Source organism: Pleurodeles waltl, chromosome 2_1 (assembly GCF_031143425.1).
Source record: "Pleurodeles waltl isolate 20211129_DDA chromosome 2_1, aPleWal1.hap1.20221129, whole genome shotgun sequence".
Lineage (NCBI taxonomy): Eukaryota > Metazoa > Chordata > Amphibia > Caudata > Salamandridae > Pleurodeles > Pleurodeles waltl.
Window position 1 is genome coordinate 131,414,494 of NC_090438.1, and position 13,642 is coordinate 131,428,135.

A 13,642-nucleotide genomic window follows, 5' to 3' on the forward strand; every position below is an offset into this window, starting at 1 on the left:
GAAAATCGCGACGGGTGCAACTGCACCCGTCGCACCCCTTCCACTCCGCCGGCTCCATTCGGAGCCGGCATCCTCATGGAAGGGTGTTTCCCGCTGGGCTGGCGGGCGGCCTTCTGGCGGTCGCCCGCCAGCCCAGCGGGAAACCCAGAATACCCGCGGCGGTCTTTTGACCGCGCAGCGGTATTCTGGCGGGCCCCGCCAGGCCGGCGGCTACCGCCGCCGGCCGGGGTCAGAATGACCCCCTAGATCAGCTAGTTTGGGAGGCTAAGAGAACCCACCCTGGACCGCACAGGTTGAAACCAGCTCAAATATGCCACCAGGGATGCTCAAAGAAATTCTGACATTTCATAAATAACCTTCATTTAAAGCAACCAGGTCACTCAATCTCTGGTAAAAGCTGGATTGCCCATATCAACTCGTTATTTGTGGATAGTTCAGGAGACTAGACTTCCCCATACATCATGACTTACCCTGAATTATCTTTTAGACATAGTTCACTTCAACATTTTCTAAAACCCTTAAGATCAGAAGGAGCACCAGGCCTCAATGGCCTCTCCAACACTCTGTTTGAATCTAATGTTGATGAATGGGTCCCAACCCTCTCACCCTCTATAGTACTGCACTTGAAGCTTGAATTGTCCCTTAATTATGGCGAGGATCCATTTTGCATCCGATTTATAAAAAAAAAATGATCTAGGGCTGGTCACAAACTATAGACTGGTGGCCCTGTTCATGGAAAATTCTAACTTTAGAGCATTAATCAATCTCCATCACTTCTATACACCTCTGTTACTAGTGAAGTTCCAAATTGATCAGTTACAACAGGTAGATTTATTTAAGGAATCAAGGAGGTCCAATGCTTGTTCCTGTGAAACATTAGAGTAGGCTTCATTGGGAGGTAATATTTGTGGATGTTTACCTCCACTGCACAGTAAAATGTACCCGTAGATAGGGATTACTGTACATATTTGGCCTTAGTCCTGCCAATGTGCTTAGAATAACACAGTTTAAAAGGATTAAAATATGTGAAAGATTCCATGTCACAGATATGCAAAGTTGTGAAGCTATTTCTCCACAAAGTTCATTAAGTTTTATCAAAACTTTGCAAGTTGTCTGGCTTTGAAGAATGCAGAAAGGGATTCTTTTTACAGATTTTTTTTATCCCACAAAAGTATGTTTCATGGGAAACAACCCCCCCAAAAAGTCTCACTTTTATCAGAAAAATTAGCTTTCAAAAAATATTTTTGTGGGAAAATTGTTTTGCCAAAAAATACCTGATTTTTCAACTACATGCATGCTTTGTAAAATTGACAAGCTCCAAATAGTGCAGAATCTGTCAACAAACGCGTGTGGGAAAATGTGAATTTTGCACTGCTATGATTTTAAAAGATTATATCCAACATATGTATAGAAAGGTCGGATCCTTGCCAAATTTTCAGGATGACTACAGACGATTTAATTGAGTTCATTTTAGATTCACTTAATGTAGACCTATTGTAAAACAATATTCTGGAAACCTGGCACGGTCCCAGCCTGCCATAAACACCATTTATATAGTGACTTTTCCTGTTTTGAAGTGAAAAGATGTCTACTCTCTGCAGGTGTTTGTTTTTTTAATGGAAATCAAGCATCTAACCTTTGCACCAAAGCGAACTGACTTGCGACATATGTTGAAACAACATCAACGTACTAATTAAAGGCTTGTCAAAAATGTGGACGTATTATTAAATGTAATGGACAGCCTAAGGGTATATGCATTAGGTACGAGGTAGGAGGCAGGCTTTGTGTTTGACAGATCAGAGCTTTCACAGATCCCGCGTGGATGTGTGTTTTCAAATGAAACCCTGGAGTGTGAGCACACCCATTATAGGGAAGGGCTGACAGGTGCAGTTCCAACGTCTGTGACATCAATTCCCTTCCGCCATATGTCAAGCGGGTAACCGCGCGCCAACGCCCACGCGGAACACTTCATTACCCAATAACGTGCTGGGAAGAGACCTGTATTAGGAAGTGGCGTGGGGAGGGACCCGCCTGCTTTAGCCTTTCACCAGCCCCACCCTTCAGTAGGTTTCCTCAAAGAACTGTGTATATTTGCACGACACCATACACATAGTTTGCAGTCCTAGCTACCGTGCATGCTTCAGTTTTACTGGTCACCCGAAATTATGTTTTGTTAAGAAATGGTATTATTTTACCTGAACAACCCCACTGCCTTTGCATTTAGCAAGGTGACACCATTGTAGCATTAGAGATTGAGTGAACCAATAAGATGTTAGTAGGTGTCTTGGTCGCCAGCTGTTAGCTTTCTCTGATAAAGCAGCCCGAAATAGTCTGTTATGACATTTGCATAAAGGCACTGAAGGTGCCAGAGACTTGGGAATAAACAGGACAGCTCACTTGGCAAGTTCCTCTCTAGAGCAAATACCCGCCCAGGTGTACACATCTAGTCACCATATGCCACGTTTTTTCGCTAAGACGTCCTAATTGTGTTTTTCCCTTTCTTGCAGCTGGGGCTGAAAGCTCCTGGATTTTCTTCGTTGATGGAGGGAAAGGTCATGCAAGAAGGTCCTCTCGGTGATGTGGCCATCTGCGGGTATCGATAATCAATCGCTGAGTGACAAAGTGAATCAGGAGTGTGCGTGTTCCACCTTGTCAGAAGAACACAATAGCGCTGCATGGCCGAAATAGAAAAGAAGGACTATCTGGCAAGCCTTCTATGTCATAAAGGAAAATTTGCCTAGATGACCATGTGAAAGAGAAATTAATCGACCTCAAGTAGCACTTGGACCAACAGCATGTCCTTAAAATTGGTGTTGATCACAGAGGGCATGTTGTAGAACTGGCATAGAAGTTTTAAGAGCCCAACAGCCACAGGCTACAATGCTGTTGCCCAACAAGGCCTGAAGACATCTTGATTTGGGCGAATGAAGAGGAACAGCAGAGAGAAGATGTTGGATCTCAGCTTTCTGACGGAGGAAGAGTATGAGAAGCTCATGCATGTACTGCAGAGGGATGAAGAACTGAAGAAAAAAGACAGTGACCGAATCAGGTATGATATTTGGCATGTATGAAAAAATAGAAAACAAATACCATATTTTAAGCAATAGAATGTGGTATGTCCATGTGTCTTTTGTGCAATGCTGCTTTTCCTAGAATGTCAAGCACAACAAGTAAAAGCTAGCTGAGGAAAGCTAAACAGATAACAATACTGGTCATATTATCACTGCACAGTTTATTGAATTAGGTTCACAACAGCAAACATAATGTAGAAAAACAATTGCATGGGTCAATGAGGATGCATGGTGCAGGTCACCAGTTCCTTTGTAACCATCTATACCCTTAATGGGAAATCTACACATTTTTACAGGAGTTCTCCGTCATGCGAATTAACTAACAAAATGAGTTATAAAGAATTTTATAGAGAGGAAGGATGGCTGAGGTCACCTGAGATACACTATGGGAACGACAATTACAGTTGTATCCACCCATCTCTGCTTTTAGAACAATACGTCAACGCATCAGTGTGGCTTGGATGTAAAGATTTGATAATACAAATGCTATGTGATTTTCCTAATTCTACCTTGCAGTAAAGCTCAAAGTGAATGTATGCCACTAACAAGAAAATTAATTTGGATATCTTGGTGGTTATTATGTACTTTCTGAGCATTAATTGATAAGGAAAAGAACACTCCCATTGACATGGGATATGGGACAACACATATATTGACATGGTGGGGCATTCAGGAGGCCTCATGCAAGAGTGTAAAAAGAGCAGATGATGGACGGAATGCTGAACAATGCAAACATTCACCCCCAGCCACAAAGATCTGGGTTTAATTCATCATTTTTTTGCTCACCACCCCAGTTTAGACCCAGCCATATGCAAATCAATCTTGACCCTGCTCCTCTTGGGAAGAGTCCAACCCGAACTGCCAAGCCAGGTCCTCCCTGGACCGGAAACAAGCATCCTAGGACCGGTTTCAGGGTATCATCCTTTATCACCTAGGCTAGCTTGAATCCAGTGGTGCAAGAAGCACGGGACCCACGTCTGAGCATACCCTTCCCACGTGGGGCAACAAATGCAAATAGAACAGATGATGGTCGGAATGCTGAACAATGCAAACATTCACCCACAGTCACAAAGATCTGGGTTTAATCAATAGTTTTTTTGCTCACCTCGCCACCCCAGTTTGTACCCAGCCATATGCTTATCAGTCTTGACCCTGTTCCTCATGAGAACAGTCTACCCTGAACTGCCCAGCCAGGTCCTCCCTGGAAAGGAAACAAGCATCCTAAGACCGGTTTCAGGGTATCATCCTTCTTCAGCTAGACTAGCTTGAATCCAGTGGCGCAGTGAGCACGGGACTCATGTCTGGGAATACCCTTTCCACTTGGGGCGACAAATGCAAAAAGAACAGATGATGAACGGAATGCTGAACAATGCAAAAATGCACCCACAGTCACAAAGATCTGGGTTTAATCCATTGTTTTTTTGTGCACCACGCCACCCCAATTTGGACCCAGCCATATGCAAATCAGTCTTGATCCTGTTCCTCATGGGAACAAGTCCAGCCCAAACTGCCAAGCCAGGTCCTCGAAACAAGCATCCTAGGACCAGTTTCAGGATATCACCCTTCATCAGCTAGCCTAGCTTGAATCCAGTGGCACAGTGAGCAGGGGACCCATGACTGGGCATACCCTTCCCACTTGGGGCGACAAATGCAAAAAGAACAGATGATGGATGGAATGCTGAACAATACAAACATTCACCCCCAGTCACAAAGATCTGGGTTTAATCCATTGTTTTTTTGCTCACCACGCCACTCCAGTTTGGACCCAGCCATATGCAAATCAGTCATGACCCTGTTCCTCATGAGAATTGATGGATTAAACCCAGATCTGTGACTGGGGGTGAATGTTTGAATGGTTCCGCATTCCGTCCATCATTTGTGTTTGTTTGCTTTTGTCGCCATAAGTGCGCCGGGTATGCCCAGACGTGGGTCCAGGGCTCACTGTGCCATTGGATTCAAGCTAACCTGGCTGATGAAGGGTGATACCCTGAAACCAGTCCTAGGATGCTTGTTTCTGGTCCAGGGAAAACCTGGCCTGGCAGTTCGGGCTGGACTGTTCCCATGGGGAACAGGGTCAAGACTGATTTGCATAAGGCTGGGTCTAAACTGGGTTGGCATGATGAGCAAAATAATTGATGGATTAAACCCAGATCTGTGACTGGCAGTCAATGTTTGATTAGTTCCGCATTCCGTCCATCATTTGTGTTTGTTTGCTTTTGTTGCCATAAGTACGCCGGGTATGCCAAGACGTGGGTCCCGGGCTAACTGTGCCATTGGATTCAAGCTAGCCTGATGAAGGGTAGCTTGAAACCAGTCCTAGAATGCTTGAAACCAGTCCTCGGATGCTTGTTTCTGGTCCAGGGAAAACCTGGCCTGGCAGTCCAGGCTGGACTGTTCCCCCGGGGAACAGGGTCAAGACTGATTGTATTTGGCTGGGTCCAAACTGGGGTGGCATGGTGAGCAAAATAATTGATGGATTAAACCCAGATCTGTGACTGAGGGTGAATGTTGGATTGGTTCTGCATTCCGTCCATCATATTTGTGTCTGTTTGCTGATGCAAAAGTGTGGCCCCAACCAGTAGCATGCCTCGAATGTATATTTAAAGGTCTAGTCACCTTACACATTTATACCCACTCCTTCTTAGCCGACAAAATGGTGTTATTGCCAGGTAACTTGCAAAGAAGCACGAGCCACAAGGTACATTCCTCCTGGCAACCCAGCACCATTTGCATGTGGACTGGAATAGGAGCTTTCTGCGGTCTCCTCCTCAGATATCTGTGAGGATCACACCCAAGGAGACCATGCCTCCTGGAGACCAGGGCCTAAAATAACCTGGATCCCTAGGTTCCATAGGGATAGGTTAATCTTTGGAACAAACATGATTCTTAGCCCTTCTGATCACAAATATCAAAGGGACGATTGGCACTTCAAATCACTGTAGAGGTATATACAGATATTCAGGACATACCTCTATCGCAGTTCACTGTTAGGGTGGACATTTTAAAATATAGCCCTGATCATTATTAGATGACAGTGCAAGGCCTGGCACAAACACTTTCCTTCTAACACTGCTGACCAGCTTAACATATGTTTGTCTAGGCATGTATATAGAGTGAAAACAGCTGGGATGTAGGGGAGTGTTGTGCATTGTAGGATAGATAATTGTGTACATCAAGCAAGGATTTATATCTTTGAATATACAATTACATTCCACACTTTTATTTTCTGGGCACACAGTGATAAAGTGGTTTGCCCAGAATGAGCCAATGATCTGTAAAGTGGCAAGGCTTGGATTGGAGCCCAAGTCATCACATTCAATAGTTTGCACTTAGCTACTAGACCACATCTCCTCGTTTCAGGACTCTTCTGGGCTGTCAACAATCAATTCAATTGCTTTGTCAGGAGACCTCCATGCAGAAACTTGATGTGAACATAAGTCACTAATAGAAATGTATAAACTGCACAACTAATAATGTACATCTATTAATGTTTAGCTAATTACAAATGCTAGTTCCCATACGTTTAAGGGAAAATGTCTTAAGGCAGCTGGGTTAGAGAAGTTTAAAGTGCGCATGCCAGGCTAGCCATCGCAAGACAGACAGCCAAAGGGACATGCACACTTTAAACAAGTGCGCAGCTCCCTGCTGCCACTCAGCAGCAATTGCTCCGCCCCGTCCTTACACTTGGTTCAGGATGGGGCACTGAAAAATAAAATATTAATAAACAAAGTTTATTACCGGTTTTTTTTTTTGTCCTGGAGTAATTTTTCTTAGCGGGGCGATGCTCCTCTGCCCTCGTGGAGGGACTGCCCCTGCATTCCACACATTTATTTTCCAATTACACAGAGTTGAAGTGGTTTGCCCAGAATGACACAATATCATTGAAGTGCCAAGGCTTGGACTTGAACCCAAGTCATCACATTCAAAAGCTTGCACTTAGCTAGAAGACCACATTTTCTCATTTTATGATTCCTCTGGGTTGTCAACAATCAGTTCATTTGCTTTGTCAGGAGACCTACATGCAATTCTTCTGTCTCGAATAGGCGACAGCCCCTAAAATCAAGATCCAATCCCTCAGAAAAAAATGATATATAGAGAAAAAATCCTTCAACGTTTTCTGCACAAAGTCATTTAAGGACATTTCTTTAACACACTAAAGGTCTGGTTTAGGGTTTGGAGGAACAAGAGTATGGACCTAATTCAGTGGGGCTCCCGCCCTGCCAAGCTCGTGGTTGCCCACTCCATTTAAAGTCAAGCGACCTGCTGTGTTTACATCAGCAGAGCCTTTAATGGTGCCACCAGTCTAAACTTCTGACTTGTTTGAAGTAAATAGGGTAGATTTTACAATGTTGCAAAAAAATTCTTAATGAGATGAATCTCAGATATTTTAATAAAGCGAGTAGGATCTTGAGCTGTATTGCAATTATAATAATGTAACATTTTTATTTATATTTTTTGATGCAGAGTATTTTCAGAAATTGAGCCAGCTAACCCGTTTGGTGCGCATGCCTGGGGCTTTTTCAAGGCTAATAGAAAACGGAACTGTTTTCCTCCTATTGTTGTCAGTTGTAGAAAAGGTATGTTCTGCAGAACCAATATGTCTGCTGGACTTATTCTAGTGTGAACAAGTGTGGTAGCATGTGAAGCAAAGTTATACCTTTGTTTCATAGAGAATGAGCAATATGGCTACATCTTGAACGGGCAAACAATTAAGTTATGGAGTCATTGAGGTTCAAAGTGGTTCCTCTGCCCATCAGGCAGCATGATCCAAGTCAGTCGACTGACTTGCTGATTCACTACGGAGAAAAGCTATTGTGCATTACCAACTTGACCGAAACAAGGGGTCCTCACTATCCAGTGGGCCCGTCTGGATATTTTGAAACTGACTCATAACTTTGCTTTCAATAAAGAAAATTATTATAATACTTATCAAATCCAGATCCTATTCACTTTATTAAAAAATCAGAGATTTATCGCATTGAGAATTTTTTGCAACATTGTAATCTGCCTGTTTTTTGCAACTGTGGGTTTACGGGTATAACCCACATTTAAGGTAATACTGTCTCATTTAGGTATTAGGACATTTTCAGGTTTCATAGTCCCTGGGGGTCTTCCCCTTCCTGCTTTTCTAAACTTCTGACCTGGTGGCCCATGCTCTACAGAGGTTCCATGTCACAGTGACATTTATTCCACCCTATTGAGGGTGGGATCCCCATCACTCATTTTCATGTCCAACATCCAAGGTATGGCAGACATGGGCAGGGAAAAAGGATAATACCCCCATGTGCATTAATCTGGCCCATTTTTTGTTTTTTCTTCAGTGAAAACAACCTTCCACTTTTGGGGTTAGTTCTTGAAATACGTTTTGCTGAGCTTTAAACATGACACCTGCTCAGCAAACCTGCAGTACTGCTCAGAGATAACTGCAGGCAGGCCTGGATCTCTAAGTAGGGGTGAGGTCCTCCAGAAAGACCCAGAATAACCCCATCTCCTTATTTTTAATCTTTAATTTCAATGACATGGGATGTCCCAGTGAATAACAGAAGGTGATACTGCAGCCTCCTCCATAGAAGAATCTTTTCGTCCCCACAACAGTGACCCAGTGTTACTGCCACGGAGCTGAAGGTGCCTTGCTTTCATCAATGCTTGAGTGTTTCTCAGACATTTGAAACGAGCAGGAAACAGGTCAAGGTTATCATCAAGGAGAAACCAACCTGATAATGTTATCACGCAAAGAGGTGGAAGTACATAAACATCACATAGTATAGGAGAAGCATGGATCCCTCTATGACATCACACACAAAATAATTGAGTAATAAAAACAGAACAGTACTCCTCCGTCCTGGCTCTTTTTCATTCAAAAATGCAGACCTATGGTGATTGACCATATATTGCAAGTAAACAAAGCACTTTTTATAGCAAATGCACTATAATTTACTGGACAGAAATTTGGGCGCTTTCTATGCATTGGATTCATGGTTTGCACTATTGGTGCCCCCCACTGGGGTGGCTCCACTCATGAGCACATATGAGTAGCATATCTACATAGATACCAAAAAGGAAAGGACTGAAAACATTTATCTCATCTAAGGCCCAAAATACCTTGATCCGGTCAAGGCAGAAACTTTCTGTGAACATAATTCACCAATAGAAATGCATAAACTGCACAACTAATAATGTCCACTGTGCATCTGTTAACGTTTGTCAAATTACAAATACTAGTTCCCATAGTTTTAAGCGAAAGCTCCCACTGATGCCTTGGTTGTCAAATGAATCTCCTTTGTTTGTTGCTTTGGGTACACATAAGGAGGTTGATAGCTGTCTGAGTCGAGTATTCTAGAAGAAAGGCGAGATGTGCATGTGTTGGAAACATTAATTAAAGTTACCTTGCGACTGGTGCCCCTCTGGAAGGAAGGAGTGCTCGCATGCATGGGGCGGGTATAGGGCTGAAGAATACCAAAGGACCCCAGATTAGCTCAACTAAATGTGTCTGTTGACCTGGTCTATAGATGCAACAAGCAGAAGTGTTCTAGGCGGGGCTAGTGGTTGCTAAGCGAGACGTAGCCAAAGAATGGAAGAGTGTTGACCCCTCACTTCTAGAGGGCTGAAAGAGAGGCTTGGATCATTGCATGAGTCTGGAGGTTCCATTTATGCGGCAAGGGGTTGCCCACAGAAGCATGGTCTAAGATGGGCAGACTGGTGCCAATACAGAGGCATCCTTTTAGATACGAGAAGTACGCAATCCCGAACCCTGGATGGCAAAACGGGAACTAATGATGGTCAGACGCATGGATGAGGGGGACAGGAAGCAGAGGGTACGGAGGGACAACCGGGAGGGATATGGGGGGGAGCATGACATGTCGATTATAACAGGGGTCCGGTCCTGTGGTGATTATCAGATATTGATGCGGAACGTTGGACTTCAGGCACTTCACTGATGTGGTCATTGATATGTCTGGAACAAAAACAGTATGTGTTATAAAAAAAAATATATGTTTTAGTTTCAAAATCACTCTCTCCCGAAAGAAATGTTATGTTTTTTTAGCCTTGCCTTAGTCCCGCTTTACTTACTGTTTTGCAAGGCTGCTATGAGGCAGTTCCTTATGTTCTGTGCCCGAGCTGGGCCGTTTCCCTGCAGCTTGTCTCAGACCAGTTGTTGAGAAGGAGGTGTGGCTCTCAATGCACGGTGCACTCTGCCTGCCCATGAGCAACCCAAGGATGCATGCTGCAATGATGTAAAGTGCCTTTGTCAGACTGGCCTTGCCCTTGGCATGGTCAGCCCAATATGCACAGAGTCCTCGGAATGTGTGCAATGTCAGCGGGCCAGGGCGACTGAGAACGCAGCCCCCTAGTCTTTGATGGAGTGTCACCTTACCTCACCCAGATAATCTGGACATCCCTTTCAAGACTTTTACTGTAGTAAAGAGCGTGACAGGGGTGTCGGAATTGGTGGGAATGGCTGCACTTGATGAAAACAAATCCTACTGGCCCTGCAAGCACTGACAATTTCAGGAACGAAGGGGTGGGAGCAACTACAATGTGGCCAATTAGTCTGCAGCTTTATTTGGAAGTGACGTGCTGTTTGACCATGTTTTCTGGCTCTTGATGCAGGTTGCTCTTCCTTTGTACTTGGATATCAGCAGGGCCGGAAAAGGCTTTGATTCCACTTGCCATGTCCCCGGTGGGTTGTAGCCCTTGGAGGCGGCTTTGAAAGCCTAGGACCGGTCCTGGTACCTCTGTCACTTTCCCCAGCTCCCTGGGGTTAATTGCAGCAGACATAAGGGCTTGAAGAGGAAGAGAGAGAGAGCGACAGAGATGGGGGAGGGAATGGAAGAGAGAAAGTGATCACAGAGGGAGAAGAGAGGGAGGAGAGAGGATGGATACAGTGCCAGAAGACGAAGAGATCAGGGCCGGCATGAGCATTTCTTTTAACACTCTCCAGGTAATGCTAATGTAGCTTTCTACTGCCCAGCAGTGCCGGCTCAGGGTAGGGAAAAGGGGTGGGGCAGCACAACGTGTGGCGTGGTGGGGGGTTTGGGGTTGCGAAAAAATAAAAAAAACACAAGAATACATTTAAAAACGTACCTGTCTCGCTCTGCCGCACGGAGCCGCTCTGCTGTCGTCACTGCAGGCACAGGCTCCCAGCCTGCCCTGCATCCAATCCTAACGCTGCTTTCATGCTGCTGGCAGCATGAAGCAGCGGTAGGATTGGATGGAGTGCTCAGCCAGGGCGCTTCATGCCAAAGTGGGAGCCTGTGCCTGCTCTCTCCATTCCAGCAATGCAGCGCCAGGTTAGAGAGAGCTTGTGCGCATGTGTGTTTGGCCGGCCTGAGGCGGCCCTCCAAACATACATCCGCAATGAAGGGGGAGTGGTGTGCACTGCCCCTCCGTCCCTGTCCCGGCCCATGGGCCAGCCCCTTAAACTATTATGTCGTTGTGTTGGCAAAACATATCCGGCTGGATGGATATTGTGTTTTAGGGAAAAGTTTTTTTATTTTATTATTCTGACCAGCACCAAGACCCATAACTCAAGTGGTAAACACCGCTGACTCTTTTTCTAGTGCGACGGTACATCCTGTAATAGATACCACTTTTGTGAATATGCTGCTAAACTTAAGTATGCACCTTTCTTAGTGAAAAATACGGGCCTTCATTTCTTCATTTTTTCAGATTCTGGAGAGGTAAGGTGGCAGTACATAATTTAGATTTTGTGTAAAATCTTCTATGTGTTTAAACATGGCTGTTGTACAAACTCGAATATATGTATACAGCTGCACCCAAAAACAGGGAAGCTTACTCGGAAGAATGTGCACATTTCAAGCGTGCCTCTTCGGAACTGCCTTTAAAATCTCTAGTAAATTGACGAAATTCTTTATCAAAATGTGTTATAAGATGCATCATTTGGTGCCCACTCTCAAGGGTTGCCAGCCTCCACTGCTGAAGGTACTACCCGCTCTGAAGCGGGGGTTTGGAATCCATTGAGGACAACAGGGCTCAGTAATGGAGGCTCATCTATTCCATAAAGCTACTGATTACGTTTTGAGGGTTTTGATCAACTTTCTCCATGTGTGTCAGTAAAGTGATAGCTGAGGGACAGCATTCTGTAGACCAGTGTGGTTCCCACCCTTTTAACTTCTGTGGACCCCTACTTTATCATTACTGAAACCCGGGGACCCCCACACAATCATTAGTGGAATCCGAGGACCCCCCCACTGAGTTATTACTGAAAGCTGGTGACCTAACCTGTTAATATTATTTAATTTTCTAAGCAGTCGCGAACCCCTAGAGGAGCTTCGCAGACCCTCAGTGGTCCTAGGACCACAGGTTGGGAACCACTGGGTAGACATCCAAGACCTGATTCTTCCTAAAATATGGGGAACAGGTATCTGTAATTTGGTCAAAAATATATTCTCCTACAGAACCACTGCTCCAGGCACACAGGATACTTCTGGTGGCACATCCCTCACTTTCCCAAGTCTGTAAATCACATATTATGCTTGAAGACACTGCGGGATGGCCCTCTGTGGGCGCCAGTTACTGTACTTTGGAAGGTTGGTTTCCTCACAGTAAAAAAATATAGCCCAATAAAAACAACGGCCATTGTTTGCTTCCTTACTGCAGGGGTTTGCTAAGCTGATTAGATCAACGCAAATTAACCATGTACAACTGGGCGGATCCCCAGCCATGCAGAACCAGCACCACAATGTACCCGGGAGACGCGCTAAATCATTTTTAATAATCCGCATCTCAGGAATGTATTTTAACGCTTCGTTATTGAGTTAAGAAATAGCTGGGTCAGTTTTAAAATATCGGAATCCGGATATTTCTATGTATGCATTATTAAATCCCCCTTCTGCAATGGCGGTAAACCAGACTCAGAGTTAAAGGTCCGATCCTGCTACCTAAGTTTGGATACCTACGTTTAATTTAGCTGAGCAAAAAACCCAGCTGCAGGAGTAAGTCCTTGAAGGTGATTTATGAAATAAGGGTACAAATACATTTTGACACTCATTTATATGACAGGCTTTGACATTTTTTCTTTCTGTGACTGATTCTAACGAAGAAGCTTTTGGAGTTTCTTTGAGTTACTTCAAGAGTGTAATCGCAGTTTGTTTTCTGAATTCTTCTGGATATCTTCGCAACAGCACTACTACAATTGTGAACACTTCTGCCACCATTAGCCTTGAAAAAGTCACAAGGGTGACAAAACACATGTTGCCTGTCAATATTATAACGTATGCCCTGTGAAGAACTGACACTTCTACATGTCAGTAAAATAATTGAATCTGACCTGTTCTCCGTGAACCTTTAATTTTGAGGACTTACAATAATTGTGGACTGACTCTGAGTGCTGTGGTATTATTTTAATTGACATAATGCCATATTGTATTGGAAACAAGCGCCCAACTATACACACAATACACCACCCTATGCCCCAAATATCCCCCTATGTGGCCTGCCTACACCCATGGGTATACTAACGTCCACGCTGCTGGCGCCATGGGAAGAGATACTGGTGACCGTGATCGATGATCTCTTTGAGGATGGCCTACTACAGTCTCATCAGAACT

The 13,642-nt window shown here is 44.4% G+C and overlaps 1 protein-coding gene across 3 annotated transcripts in view; it reads left to right on the forward strand.

Annotated features, from left to right (window-relative positions):
* LOC138262001 (synaptotagmin-like protein 2) overlaps positions 1-13,642 on the forward strand; it is a 482,740-nt gene that overhangs the window by 158,201 nt on the left and 310,897 nt on the right. For all 3 annotated transcript variants that reach the window (XM_069211640.1, XM_069211648.1, XM_069211658.1), the window contains exon 2: positions 2,508-3,049. In XM_069211640.1, the coding sequence (XP_069067741.1) occupies positions 2,925-3,049 (125 nt within the window). In that variant the 5' untranslated portion in view covers positions 2,508-2,924. The remainder of the gene's footprint in view (positions 1-2,507; positions 3,050-13,642) is intronic.